Source organism: Oenanthe melanoleuca, chromosome 4A (assembly GCF_029582105.1).
Source record: "Oenanthe melanoleuca isolate GR-GAL-2019-014 chromosome 4A, OMel1.0, whole genome shotgun sequence".
NCBI lineage: Eukaryota > Metazoa > Chordata > Aves > Passeriformes > Muscicapidae > Oenanthe > Oenanthe melanoleuca.
Genome location: NC_079338.1, coordinates 2,716,213 through 2,730,909, shown reverse-complemented (window position 1 = coordinate 2,730,909; position 14,697 = coordinate 2,716,213). Strand labels below are relative to the sequence as shown.

At 47.5% G+C, this 14,697-nt stretch overlaps 1 protein-coding gene across 2 annotated transcripts in view; it reads right to left on the bottom strand.

Moving 5' to 3' along the window:
• DCX (doublecortin) overlaps positions 1–14,697 on the bottom strand; it is a 118,298-nt gene that overhangs the window by 69,756 nt on the left and 33,845 nt on the right. For both annotated transcript variants that reach the window (XM_056491489.1, XM_056491490.1), the window contains exons 4-5: positions 6,555–6,751; positions 4,663–5,053 (exon numbers count right to left, since the gene is read on the bottom strand). In XM_056491489.1, coding sequence (XP_056347464.1) covers positions 4,663–5,026 — 364 coding nt within the window. In that variant the 5' untranslated portion in view covers positions 5,027–5,053; positions 6,555–6,751. The remainder of the gene's footprint in view (positions 1–4,662; positions 5,054–6,554; positions 6,752–14,697) is intronic.

Below are 14,697 nucleotides of genomic sequence, written 5' to 3'. Positions count from 1 at the left end.
GTCAGGGCATGAAATCCTTTGGATGTGCCTTGCCCTCACTCCCAGGTTGTGCCTCACTGTCCATTGCATTATGTAGGAATATGGGAAAGAAGCAAAATTATGGGGAGTGCTTAAAAAACCTTTTTGTCCCACTAAGAATTCATTTATGGGACAATGGGGACTGGAACAAGTGGCCAAGAGAAGCATTTCTTGAGCCATCTTTGCTGGTGAAGTCAATACACAACATCAGCTTCCACCTCTACCCAGCCCCCCATTCAAGGATAAAAAAATAATCAGAGAGAGGTGGGACAACTTCTCATCACTTCTCATCAAGGCTCAAACTGAACCAAGGACCAAACCACCATGTCCAGATACCAAAGGAACTAAATTTTAGCTGAAACTTGGATGAAATGAAAGCTGCTGTACAAATTTTATCACAGAACAATGCACAGAATTATCTGTTACAACTGACTCACCAGTAAATGCAGCTACATAAATCAACTTCCCAAAGCCCTGGTACCTGGAACCAATTATATATGAAGGGGAATAAAGTTCACCTGGAGCTCTTTTCTAAAAAATTCATCTGCCATGATAAATAGCAGCACCTTGGGCCAACATCCACTCCTGACCCAGCCAAGGCAGTGGGACATGAGTGGGAGATGCTGTCAGCAGTTTATTGCTGCCAGGATGAGCTGGAACAGGATGCTGCCCTGCACTTAACCAGCATAAAGATTAAGGAGGAATGGAGCCCTGATCAACATCAGCAGGTGCATTATTTACAAATATATTAAAGCTGGAAATAATAAGTGAGGATTGAGACAATGGCTACAGTGAGGGAAGATGGCTGCTAGGACTGAGAAAAGCAAAAATGATCAGGTGGGTGGATTTTGAGAGAAGGTCACTGGGAGATGAGACAGCTCCCTGGAAAAGGATGGGAAAAGCAAGCTGTGACCAGTGAGGGAAACTCAGCTGGCAGCAAAAGGCACCTGTGTGACAGAGTTCTGAGGGCTTCCAAAATGTGAGGTGTCAGGGTGCAGAACAGGAAAGGACCAAGAGGCTCATCCCAACAGATGGAAGGAATGTGGAAAAAAGAGTGTGAGAAACTTCACTTGTTCTCATTATGAGAGCAACCTTGAGTGGCAGGGCAGAACTCTGGGTCTGGAGAACAAAAGGTGATTCCAAGCCCCAGATAATTATCAGCACACCATGAGGTTTTTGTTCACCTGAAATGTCTGTCTCTGGGATATTGGTACTGTGCAAGGCCATTCTCTACTCTCCTGAACTACATTCATATATATATTCGGTATATACATACATATAAGTACATTTTTTAACTCAGAAATAATCAAGTACTTAGAGCATAAGGTGAAATATTGTCAGTAATTCACAGGTTTTTGCCATCAAACCACTGAGATGAGCCTCTCTGATGGCTTTTCCTAGATCCTACTTGTTTATTGGAAATTACAGTGATAAATAGCCCCATTATAGCAACAAGCACTGGTTTGGTTACCCTCAGTCTCCAAGTACAAAGTCAATTTATAAGGCAGACATGCCCTGGCTGTTTGTGCACTGTTCTTGTGTGTCACAGCAGAATTACTCCCAAATTCTGGGTTTCATGCAGGTTCCTTGCACACAGCTCTGCAAACACCCAAGCTAAGGGCAGAGTTCACCACAAGGCTGGTTATAACCACGGTGTTGTAAATTGCTTTTCTGCAACAGAAGCAAAGGTCACCCCTAGAAATATGGGGTCAAGAGCAGCATGCAAAACTACTCTGGCATGCTCAAAAAATGGATTCCTTTGTCTTCACTCTGCTCAGGTTTTATTTTCCTAGATGATGCTCTGCTGAGGACACAGCTACACAAACCCAGCCTGGTTTTACTGCCTCTTCTTCAGTGCTGTTTCCAGGTGCCATTTTGGCAGAACAAAGCCAGAACCCAAATGCCAGCACCTCCTGTCTGTACCTCAACCAGCAAAATGTATTTTCATGAATGAGGTACCTCCTTACCTGCAGCAAAACCCATTTAAAGCAGTTGTAACAACTACACCTTTCTTAACTTCACTGACAAAAAGCAGGAAGAGTGTAAGAGGAGGAAGAGTGTAAAACGAGAATAAAGAACTGCATTTTCTCCTGGAGTTATTTCTGAATAAAAAACCATAAAATGTAGTACAAGCAGGACTGAGAGCTGCCATTAGAGAAAGGCTGTGGCCATATTAAGAGACCAGAATAAAACATGGCAGAATCTCCAAAATTAAAGGAAGCCACACCTCCATTCTACAGCTGTAATTGGGCTGAGAATAACTCCACTAGGAAGCATCTCTGAAAGGCAGCAGTTTCTTCCCAGGAAAACTCCTCTATGGAAACCGAGATTTATTCCACGTCCTTGTCCCTGCAAAGTATTTTGGGGAGATGAGTATTCTGCTTGACAGATAGGATTCTAGGAATTCTAGGAAGGAATTCGAGGCAGAGCTGCTTTAGTCAAGGTCACACACAATGCCTCGCTGCCGGGGCTGCCCCTGCAGCTCGTGCCTCACTCACATCCATTGTCTTCCACTAAAGGCAAAAGCCTCGTGGATTTTCGGTAGTCACCAAACTGGCCAGGATGCCTGCTTGGAGGAAAACGCAAAGGAAAAGGGAAGAGCACCTCCCCTGCTGCAACAGGATCCGAACAAAGAATGAATTGCTCGGGGAAGAGCAGAGCAGCGTGGCTGTGGTGCTCCCTATCCATCCCACGGGCAAGGATGCAGGACTTCATCCCAGGGCTCGTCCTGGCACCCCCAGGGCAGCAAAGGGGACACCCCAGGCTCAGGCACGGCTAGCAGCTGGGCAAACCTTCCCCCAGGGCATCTTTTCCGAGCAGGATTGATTTTTGGCTCACCCCTCACAGTGACACAGAGGAGAGGAGCAGGCACAGCCACACCCCCTCTGAACACAGGCTCTGAGCACCCCCTGCACCCCCGGACCCATCAGGGGATGCTCCCTACATTGCCCCAGACCCACCAGGGGATGCTCCCCACATTGCCCCAGACCCACCAGGGGATGCTCCCAAATGCCTCCAGACTGCTCCCCACGCTGCCCCTAAAACCACCAGGGGATGCTCCCAGATGCCCCCAGACCCACCAGGGGATGCTCCCCACATTTTTCCCAGACCCACCAGGGTCTAAACCCACAGGGGATGCTCCCAAATGCCCCCAGACCTACCAGGGGATGCTGCCCACCCTGCCCGTAAACCCACCAGGGGATGCTCCCCACATTTTTCCCAGACCCACCAGGGTCTAAACCCATCAGGGGATGCTCCCAAATGCCCCCAGACCCACCAGGGGATGCTGCCCACCCTGCCCCAGACCCACCACAGCGCCCACCCTGGCTCAGCCCCTGCGGAAACGCTCCCCAAATCCACAGGAGGCGCCTCCCTTTCGCACACACACATGAACTCGCCGTGCCCTCTGCGCGCACATCGCTCTGCGACACCCCCGGGCCCCTGACAGACAGCCCAGCACACCTCCACCCCTCCTGAGCAGCACAGAAACCCCCACACCGCCCTGGGATTAACCCTCCTCTCGCCTTCCTGCACACAGACACACGCGTGAACCCCAAACTGCCCGAAACGCCCTTCTCTATTCACAAAGCTTGCTCATCAAACCCCTCTCTAATGAGGCTGGGAACTCCCCACACACCCCTGCACACGCTCCCCAAGCACTGGAACCCGCCAACACTCTGCCCTCCAAGCATCCATCCACCCTGCCTGCACCCCGAACCCCGAGTGCCTGCCACACCCTCTGCACAGACGGTGTGCACCGTACCCCAAAAACCCCAATCAACCAAAACCCCAATCACACCAAAACCCCAATCACACCAAAACCCCAATCAACCAAAACCCCAATCACACCAAACCCCAATCACACCAAAACCCCAATCAACCAAAACCCCAATCACACCAAAACCCCATCTATACCAAAACCCCAATCAACCAAAACCCTTCCATCCCCATCACACCCTCCCTGCGGCAATGCCTCAGCCCCCCTTCCTTCCTCATTCATCCCCACCCGCCCCACCGGGAAACCACGGCACCCCCCCGGGGTCACCCCAGCCCGTGGGGACACATGGACACAGCCAGAGCAGGACACACGGACACAGCCCCCGAGGCACGGACACAGCCAGAGCCGGACACACGGACACAGCCAGGAATAGGACACACAGACACAGCCAGGAGCAGGACAGACAGACACAGCCTGGAGCAGGACAGACAGACACAGCCAGAGCAGGACAGACAGACACAGCCTGGAGCCGGACACACAGACACAGCCAGGAGCAGGATAGACAGATACAGCCAGGAGCCAGACACACGGACACACTGACACAGCCAGGAGCAGGACACAGGGGCACAGCCCGGAGCCGGACACACGGACACAGCCAGAGCCGGACACACAGACAGAGCCAGGAGCAGGACACACGGACACACTCAGGGGCAGGACACACAGACACACCCAGCAGCAGGACAGACAGACAGACAGACACAGCTAGCAGCAGGGCACACGGTCACACCCCTCCGGCTGCTCCGGGGGTGTCCCCGGCCCCGCCACCCGGCCCGGCCGCTCAGCATCCCCAGAGCCGGGACAAACGCGACCTTTCCGGGCATCCCCGAGTGGCGCAGCCCTCTGCCCACCCCTCCTCCCCTCGTTACCTTCCTCCAGCTCGTCCATGCTGCCGATCTTCCTGGAGCCGTCGATGGTGTAGATGTACCGCACTCCCTGAGGAAGGTTGATGTTGTCGGACAGGGAGCGGGTCAGGTCCGCCAGGAGGGCATCGAAACTTCGGAAGCGGTCGGAGGACACGGCGTATACAATCCCCTTGAAGTAGCGGTCCCCGTTGCGATAGAAACGAACCTTCTTGGCTTTCTTCTCGTTACTCAGCGCCTGTAAGGTCCGGGTTCTGTAGAAGCTACAGTGGGCACTGTGAGTGGGGCTGGGCAAGCCGTTCATCCGTGTGCCTCGCATGTTTCTGGACGCCTTGTCTCTTTCGTCAAAGTGTCCAAAATCAAGTTCCATAGTTTGGTGAGCCCTAAAGATCTGAAGCTGAGCAGGAAGGAGATGGGGAGAGAAGGAGGGCAAAGGGACGGGTTAGAGCCCAGCAGAGCCACGATCCGGAGAGCAGAATGACACTAAGGCTGTGTCTGGAGCAGGACAGATGCATTTGGGAAGCGCCCCCTCCCCTGACCCAGATTTGTATCGATTCTGGGCACTGAGAGTAGGAGGGGTCCTCGCATTTTGAAAGCGATCCAACTACTGGGGGCAGGGAACACGTTTTTAGAGAGCTGCCTGCTCTGCACCTGGGAGTTTTCAAAGTGCGGCAAATTGGGACGTGGGGCCAAAGGGATACATGGCAATCACAGCTCAACCCCTAAAAACCTCATCCAAACACCAGTTGGCGATGAATTAAACCTCTGAGCCCTGTGAGGTTTCCTTTGGCAACAGAAAACAAGGAGATCCCAGTAAGTCAGCCCTTCAATCTGTCGAATCACGGAAGGACCCAGAGCATCTGAATGTTTAACATTAGAATAAACTGGCATTTATGAAAGAATGGTCGCAGGGGAATAAGCAGTTTCTTTGTGACAGCCTGTTCAATAAGGGTTAGCAATGAGATCCAGCCCACCCTTCCCCCTATCCGCAGCCCCCTCCTAGCCCATCAATCAATTCCCAGGACCAGCCTACATCTCTGAGAAGAAATGACTGCAAAGAAAAAAATCTGTCATTGAAACGCAGCTTCGGTAAGCTCTTTTCAGGCTCTGAATTGCATTTTCGCCCCCGTTTAATGAGGAGGAGAAAATAAAGGGGCTCTTTCCATCCCCCCTGCTCCCAGCCCTAAGTGATTTCATAGCTGGAAGTGCCCGTGCCCCAGGGACACGCCGCCCCTGCTCCTCACCTTTCATTGTTCTGAGCACGGGGGCTCCCAGCACAGAAAAGCCGAGGCTGGAGCTGACACCCAGCGAGCAGGAATTCTGCACTGTCTCTAGTTCATGCTCCAGAACAACCTTTCTCCTGCACCAAACCCCAACACAAAAGGAGAAGGAGCCCCCCCAGCCCTGCAATAGAGACCCTTCCACTCTCCCAGCACATGCACCTCACGTATGGTGCTCTCGTGTTATAACATGGGCTGAAAGGGGATTTGCAGCACCTGGCAGCCAGGTATAAATCCAGGAAAAGCTGTTGCTATCTCATCCCCGCCCTTTACACTCGCCAGAATGAAGCTCCTTCCCTGTATTTTACAATGTCAGCGTGACCCGTGCAAGAAAAAATAATTGTCCCCTGCTGCAGAGGGGCAGATGACAATGCAGGCAATCCACACAGAAACCCCAAGTTGGGGACATTCCCCCCACGATGCCAGCCGGGGTAGATTCAGTCTAGTGTCATGCGCTGAACAATGAAACATCCAAGCAACTTCGGGAATGAATCAGAGGATGCAGGGGTTTTGATTTTAAAATGAACTGCAGATGCTGTAAGGCACCAAAAAAAAAAAAAAAATTTCTCCTTTCTGTTACTTTTCTGCATGCAAATCACTCAGGAAAGCTCTACTCACCGGTTTTCAGCGTGCAGGGTGGAGATGCTCAGAGAAAGAAAACCAGGCTCACTCTGCCTTTGTTGTCTGAGCTCCAAGCAAGAAATTCCTGCCAGGGTGGATGAGACGCCTCCTAGGTCCTAGTGCCTTGTTCCATCCCTTCACGGTAACTTTGCCTCGGTGATTCTCACTCTCACCATCAGTCGGCTGCTCACAGTCTGTGTTGGAGGGGAAAACGGGGTGCTAATTACAGCTCTGGATAGGTCAGCAGATGAATAAACAAAAGGTTTAGAGGGGCAGGTTTAGGGGTGATGTTTGGAAGGATGCAAATTTCCCCTTGAATCCAGTTGTACCAAGAAATCATCTGGCTCAACTAAAGGAAAAAAAAAAAAAAAAATAGGATAATTGCCCCAATCCTCCTACAGGATTAGCAGTACAGAGGGGTCACAGTCACAGTCCCACAGTGCTGGCACAAGCCTCCTGTGCGTTAGGAAGGCAACTGAGAAAATCTCTGACCAGTGGAATGGGCACAGTCCTGCTCCTGTGCTGGTTTTACACAGCATCTGTGGTTTACACTGGCAAGCAGAAAGGGAGAATTCACTTGGTGGTTCTGCATGAGGTGCCCCTGAATACTTTTCCTCTGTTAGCATTGGACACAAGCCAAAGCCAGAGCGCTGAATCCCAGTTCATTCAAATCCCCAGGGCTTTGGGATGGAGTCATCCAACACAACTTAAACCCAGCAGATCCAGTGTGGCTCATATCCCACAGAAAGAGAAGTTCATTTCTGATTCCACTACAGGAGGACCCAGCTGTTAAAAATTGTACTGGGCTTTCACTTTGACAGCAAAATCTTTCACCTGCTTTCTGGGTGGAGATTTCTATGCTGCAGCACCATTAACCCTGCTCCTAACCCCACTGGTGCTGGCCTCATCTTTACTTTAGAAAAGAATGGGGTTTGGGAATGGGAGAGTTTTCCCATCTGTAGAAGGAAATCTTTCCTAACAACACTGCGTCTGTTTCGAGTGAAAACATCAGATGTTGTCATTTTGGCACATTGCAGCAGTATCACATTTACACAGAAGAAGTCAGTATTTATTCCAGCTTTGTCTGCCCTGTGCATGATAGTCCAGGCAACACTGACACAAACCCACTGAGAGTTCATCTCTGCTTGCCAGCAACTTTCACACATGACATTTGTAAAATGTTTCTTATTCCCTGAAACCACCCTTTTATTCAAAGGCATCCTCTGCTGGAGCTTTTGGCTTTTGGCTGCTCTCCTTGTCAAACCACTGACAGAAGAGACAGATCTGCCCTCCTCCTTCAGGAATTAGCTCTTGAGAGGACCATGGGCAAGAACAGGGTGTATTTCCTCTCCAGGGTGCATTTCAGTAGGTCTCTGGATGCTGTTTCAAAAGATCTGTGGGACTTCAAACCTTGTCCTTCCCATTAGATCCTATTCTGAATTAGATCATTCCTGGCTGTTCATCACCATGAGCTTAATCTGTCCAGAATTAACAATTCTTTCCTTTAACACAACACTGCTGTAAATATAAATCTGCCCATGCTTCAAAAATTTGCCAAAAATATAAATCATTCAGCAGGAGCCAAGTACAACAGCAGCAAGAATAGAGAAAAGGAGAGTCTTCATTCAGCCTTCAGTGGCTTCTCTGACAGAGAAGAGGAAGATTTTGGGGATGATGGCTAAGGATCCAGGCACTACACCAAAGAAACCAGGTAGGATGAGGTAGACCCAGGTGGAATTGTACCACAATGGGTTAATCTCCCAAATTTGACTTGTATGGGAAGTTCTGAGGACAGCAAAGGGTGTCAAGCATCATTAACAGATGGTTCTTCTTTCTTCTCTGATCCCAAACCCACTGTGAGATGTGTGTGTCTGCTCAGGACAGGGACAGAAGCTTTCTGAAGCATGAGCACTTCCTTTGAAAGCATTTTAAAATAATCCCTCCAACAGGAGAACTGGAATTTGTCCCTGACTGAAGGATAAGGGATATAAATCATGGTAATGTTCATCTTGGGTAAAACCTCGAGTTCCTCACAGAAATGCCCAAAACACCCCCAGTGTGTCCTCCTTTAATCCTGCCACAAGCCCAGGAGGATCTCACAAGCCAAAGCACCATCAGAGGTGCAGAGCCCTGGAGCCAGACTCATTTCACTGTGAATTCACACCATATTTGCTTCTCCCCAAGTGAGAACAGAATCTCCTCAAACCACAGAAATAAGCAGCAGTTCCTTGAGGAAAGCAAGGGCCTGCTCCTGACTTCATTTCTTCTTCAGAGCTTCTTCCCTGGCCTTAAGGAGTTAATGCCAGTCAAAACATATTTACATCAGAACAGACTCACCCTCTGAGACATCAGAATTTAAACCATTTTAGGCAGTGTGAGTGGTTGAGAATTGGAAAGAAAATTCTACTTCCCATCAATAATTTCATCTAGCTACAAAGGAAAGATAAATTTAGCTCTTCAGATTAAATTATCTACTTCAAATCAGGTGAATCATCTTTCCTCCAGGAAGATAATATTTAGACTTTTGCCTGTGTAACTAGATCTGTATAAATACATGTTTGTTGACATTGCTGAGCAACTGTGACACTTTGGGAAGGGACAGACTGCAGGTGCCAGGGGTTGTGTGAATGCTTTGTGCTAACTTCTTCACATACACCCAGAAAATCCAGTTTCTAGCATCACTAGGAGCTGCAGTCCCAAATACTCCATGTCAATGCCCAGTTGCTTTGCTATGCAACTTCCTGACTTCTATAAAAATTGCCTCTGATAGCACAGCACACTCTCTGGACAGGATATAAATTAGGGTGATAAGCAGCCAAGGTCTGGCTGTACCACAGACTCACGGAAAAATCAAGTGATCACTGGGTTTGAAGGAAGTCTTGGATCAACATCTTCAAGTCAGTCTATTTAGAAGCACATGTTTAGTTACATTTCTTAATTTAACCTCTGTTGTTCTCAACTGTTTGGAAATTGTCATCCCTGATCATTGCTGTCAAAGTTCTGCTTGATGTAACTCAGACTCTCTGAAATGACAAATTACAGTTTCAGGGGTCTGACAAGGGTGTCAAGGCACTCACAGCTAAAATCCCATAAAGTCAGTGGCTCAATCTCATCCCTGTAGAGCAACATCCTTTAAATCAGAACCTTCAGAAGAGCTGAGAGTTAATCAGTTATCCTGTATCAGGCTATAGAGTTAAGTTCCTCCTACATAATACTACGAGCTAATAATGGGGACTTGGCAGATTTTCACCACACAACATTTGTTTCCTTTGGAGATTTATTTTTATAGGGACCACACACATGTGAAAGTCTTTGAAATATCAATGCTGGAGAGCCAAAGTCAGCTCAGCCACTGGGGAGAGAAGGGTGGAGGATCCAGAGCAGCTCCCTGTCTGCAAGCCTTGGAAACATCTGCAGGGGATGCTCAGAGCCTGAGGGTGAAGGGCTGAACCCAGTCTGAACCACTGGGAGCTCCAGAGACAGGTTCTCTCTTCACCTTCAGCTATTTCTGAAATCTATTTCTTTGCATCCTCTGAGGGACCATCAGGAAGCAGGCTGAAAGTGGAAAGGCAATTTTCCATGCTGAGTGTCTGGAAACCATGCAGGAACTCAGGATATTCCAAACACATCCAGATACAACAAAGCACTAAACCCCACAACAGTCATCCAAAAGAAAAATACCTTCTGCACTAGATCTCCTCTGGCTCAATCCCCTCCCTTCTACAACAAACCACCACAATTAATAAATCTGAATAAAGCTGAAAACTAATTTCCTGACTGCAGGAAGGAAGCACCCCACCCCAGCACACCCCCTGTGTATTTTGGGTTCTAGTGGCAGCTCAGTGGCAGTGTTTTCCCATAAAATCAAAGTGCAAAGCTTGCAGAAATCCGTGGCTGTGTCTGCCTCATGCACTGCCTGTACCCAGGGGATGTGCAGAGCCTTTCTGAGGTTAAGTTATGGATGATACATGGTCTGTGAACCCCAGCCAGGGTCAAATGGAACAACAAAACATCCAAATTCTCTTTTTTTCCAAGGCTGTCCATGGGCTGCTTTGTAGTAGTTAGGAGACTTGTGATCAGGAATTTAATAACTTCTTGATAATTTCATTTTATACAGTAATTGTAACTGGGTACCTGATTGCCAGCCTCTCTCAAAATGCCTGCTGAGTGCAACATTGGCTTGAAGGACTTTCCTGATGGAATTCTAAGTGATAGAAAGGAAAATCCCATCAAAGTCATCACGGGGGATCATGTCACATTCAAGTTGGAAGTGCAAGATGTTTCCTTTCAAACACAGATCCTCTCTGTCACTCTGAAGGCAGTGACAGTGAAGTCAGGTGACACTGGGGAAGCATTTGTAAAAGATACCAAACAGCTCATCTTAAAAGCTCAGAAATCCCAACAACAGACTATTTCAGAAGTTGTTTTCCATGAGGCTTCCACTCAGTAAATGTCATCCCAGACCAACAGAGGCTGCAGGATTAGCTGTACCAGTGTGTAGTAGAGTAGGAATTAAGGGGTAGGAGAGCAGGTAAATAAACCTTTTGTGCCTGTTTTACTCTTTTCAGGAGGTGGTTCCAATCTGTTTTATCCTAAAAATACAGGCAGCAATAATGAATGGTGATTTTTTTCATGGCAGCAAATATTCCCCAGCTATTTTGCTATTGTTCCTCAGGCACACATACCATGTACCTACAATAAACTATTGATAATCGGTGCTTTGCATCTGTGCTGGCATTTAGAGGTAGATACAGCAATGAGAAAACTCATTTAGCTACATCAAAAGAAAAGCTTATCTGCCTGAAGTCTCATGCAAATTAGGAGCACACTGAAAGACCATTGTTCAAACATCAATGAACTGGGGTGTCTTGTCTGCAGGGCTGCAGTCCCTCACTCCAGAGAGACACAGAATCTCAGCCTGACAGGATGGAGAAACAATTAAACACTGTGAGCACAAGGTCAGCACTGGCATCATCAGCCTCCTTTCCCCAGCAAGGAGAGACAGCACTGCAAAACCTCAGACTCAACCAAATCTGGTTTTCTTCTCCCATAATCCAAAGCCAGGCTTTGGAAAGCTGGGTCTGGCACAAGCAGACAGACTGTTGGTTTTTAGTGCAAGGCACCCCTGAGCACAGGAGGGAAGCAGGTTCCAAACACCTGACATGCAAAGCCCTGGCCCAAGCAGCTACTGAGGCACCAGAGATTTCTAAAACACCTCCTGAACACCTATGTAGGTAGAACTCTGTGTAGTTTTAATCTTTAAAAAGCAAAGGTTATGGTATGGAAACACTGTGGGACACTGCCTTTTAAATAGCTTTATTTCAAGTACTGAAACTCTGAGCTGAACTTGTGCAGCTTTTCCCTGCTCCCTCCACACACACCATAGTTGTGCTGAGAGTGAGAGATGGCTTCAGGCAGAAGTTCTCCCTGTCTACTGATGCCCTAAGTTTTAGCTTCTATATTTTACAGATTCTGTACTGCATTAATGTGACTCTGAACTTCATATGAAGTGTCAGCAAGTTCTCCTCCCAGCTTAGTCACACAAAACAATCCTTTTCCAGCCCCAGAACCAAGGGCACTGCTTCAGCTTCAGCCCCAAAAAGTGCAAACAGCAGCAAATTGAGGAGAGAATCTGGGAGGATGGGACTGCAGAACCTGGAGCTGGAAATAGACAATTAACCCCAATATGGAAATGAACCAAAACTTATAAAAGTGTGAAAACTCGTGACTCATCTTGGGTGTAGCCACAGCTGGGCTCTTGCACTGCCCAAGGTGAATCTTTTGAAGACCTTTTATTAATTCCCTATTTTATTCCTTTAACACTATCCAGCCTCTGTTCCCGGGAACCTCTCTGAGCATCAATACAGTGATGAGACCATCAGAGATAAGCACAGAGCATCATTAATGTCCCTGAACAGCTCACCAGAGAGAAGCATCATCCACCAGGGAGACAATGACTTTAGTAATCACCTTTTTAGGAAAAAAAGTATTACACTTTTACCTTGTGAGATCTGCAGCTTGCTGGAAACTGTCCTTTTTAACATTGCAGGGCAGTAGGAGATGATTGTAGGAACACCAGAAACTCCACAGAGATAATTCTGATGATATTTTATCTTCAGGTCATGCAGGTTCTGTTCATTAGGAAACCCTCCCAGGGAGGCACACACTACTCACAGATTATTTGGTGAAATTGCCAGCCTGGAAAACTTTGTGAACCACAGAATAACTGAACAGGGGAATGAGAACCATATCAGAACATCAAGATATCAAAGTTTGGATGAAAAGCCAGGTCAAGAAGAAACTCCTGGTCTCATCTGAAGGTGTTAAATACATTTCTGATTCCATGAGCTCTCCTGAGGGTTACCCAACATCAGCTGGGTAAGCACTCACACTGAGCAAGGACAGCAGGTGCTCAAAAACCACAAGTTTCCAGATAAAATCCATTCTGAGCAGTTATCAGCCACCACTGAGCCAAAGAGCAGCTGTCTCCTGTGACCGAATCCTGTGCTGTCTCATTATTTTAAGTATTTTTCAGAATTCCAAGAAAATTATCTGAGCTTCATTGAAAAGCCTCTTCTGAATTTCTAGTCTTAAAAAATATAATAACATAACAATAACATAATATTGAGGGCATTGCAAAAGCTTAGAAGCTGTTGTTTTGGTTTTTTTTAATAATTAACTATAGAAAAATTAAAACAATGTTGATATTTGAACAAGTCTTTACTTATAACTGAGTAACAACAAATTACTAAGTATAGGTGATATTTATTTTAAAAAATATATAAAATGTTTTGTACTTTTTTAAAAATTTTAGCATAAGCTGATTTTTTGGGACAGCAATGTAAAAACAAACACGTTTACTTTAATATAAAAGAACTGTGAAAATAGAACTGGATGTGTTATTATGTTTTTTGCAAGTCACAAGGAAATCTGGTTGTTTCCTGGGCCTCAAACTCCAGGAAAATAAGCCCTAGAACCACTGACTGTGCAGTGTGTAAATGGGACCTAAATTCACTCAATGTAAGTTTGAGCACTGTCTCTACATTGGATGCATGGGGCAAGCAGCTCAAGCCAGAAAATCAAACGATGAAATGCTGTGGTAGTGAAAAAAAAAAAGAAAAATATGAGTTTTAATCCTGATTAGCTGTAAGAAAATTGCATCAGCAGCAGCCTGGCTGTACCAAGGGCTCTGTGGGCTGTAACCACAGTGATCTCTTTTCATTAATGCAAGGGCAGGGCTCTCCTGCAGCAACAGCCTCAGCTCCCAGTGCTGTGTGTACATTAAATCCCAGCAGAATGTGCCCACCCCACCTTTGTACCATGGGATAATAATTACCATATAATTGATACAGCCACCACTTTTGCCACCTCCTGCTTCCCTCTAAGGTGCAGAGGAAGGCAGCTCAGCAGACTGCAGCTCCACAGCAGGAACAGTGAGCCACAAACACTGACAGACCATTGTTCTGTCCTTTGTACCCATCAAGTGCTCTGCTGCTCAAGCTTTATTCTGTTTCCAATCAGAAACCCAAGCTGCCTGTTGGATTAGGTGACTTTGCACTCTCTAGGCAACCCAACAAATATTTTGAGTTTGCTCCTTACTTCTGTGACCCCTGGAAGCCCAGGGGGCACTCTGCCCATCCCAGTTTAACTGCAGCCCACCCAGCACGAACAGCCCTGCACATCCATCCCCTGGCCATGGCCATGGCTGCTCTCACTGTGGTCACCCTGCAGCCCCAGCCCTGGACCAGCCCAAATCCCCAGTTTGTGGCCAGAACCCTGGCAGGGAGTTATGAAAGACAGGGCTTGTCTCACTTTTAGCCCACACAGGTCTGGGCTGCTCAAGCCAGAGATGCTCTCATTTTCTTCTTCATGGCATTTTTCCCTCACTTCACTGTGGGACATCATTCCAGGCCTCCTTTCTTGCTTCTTCCATGGAGAAAGGACATGCAGGGAGGTCTCACTGTGCTAATTTTTTCCCAAACCCCAGCTAAAGAGAACACCTGGGTGGTTCAGACTCAAACCAACCACTCTGCAGCAGAGACACCTTTGTGGTATCCCCCAAAATATTCATTTCAATCAGCCTTTAACCCATTGCACTCCAAGATGGAGTGACACCAGTGCATGCTGGCTCCCTGCGAGT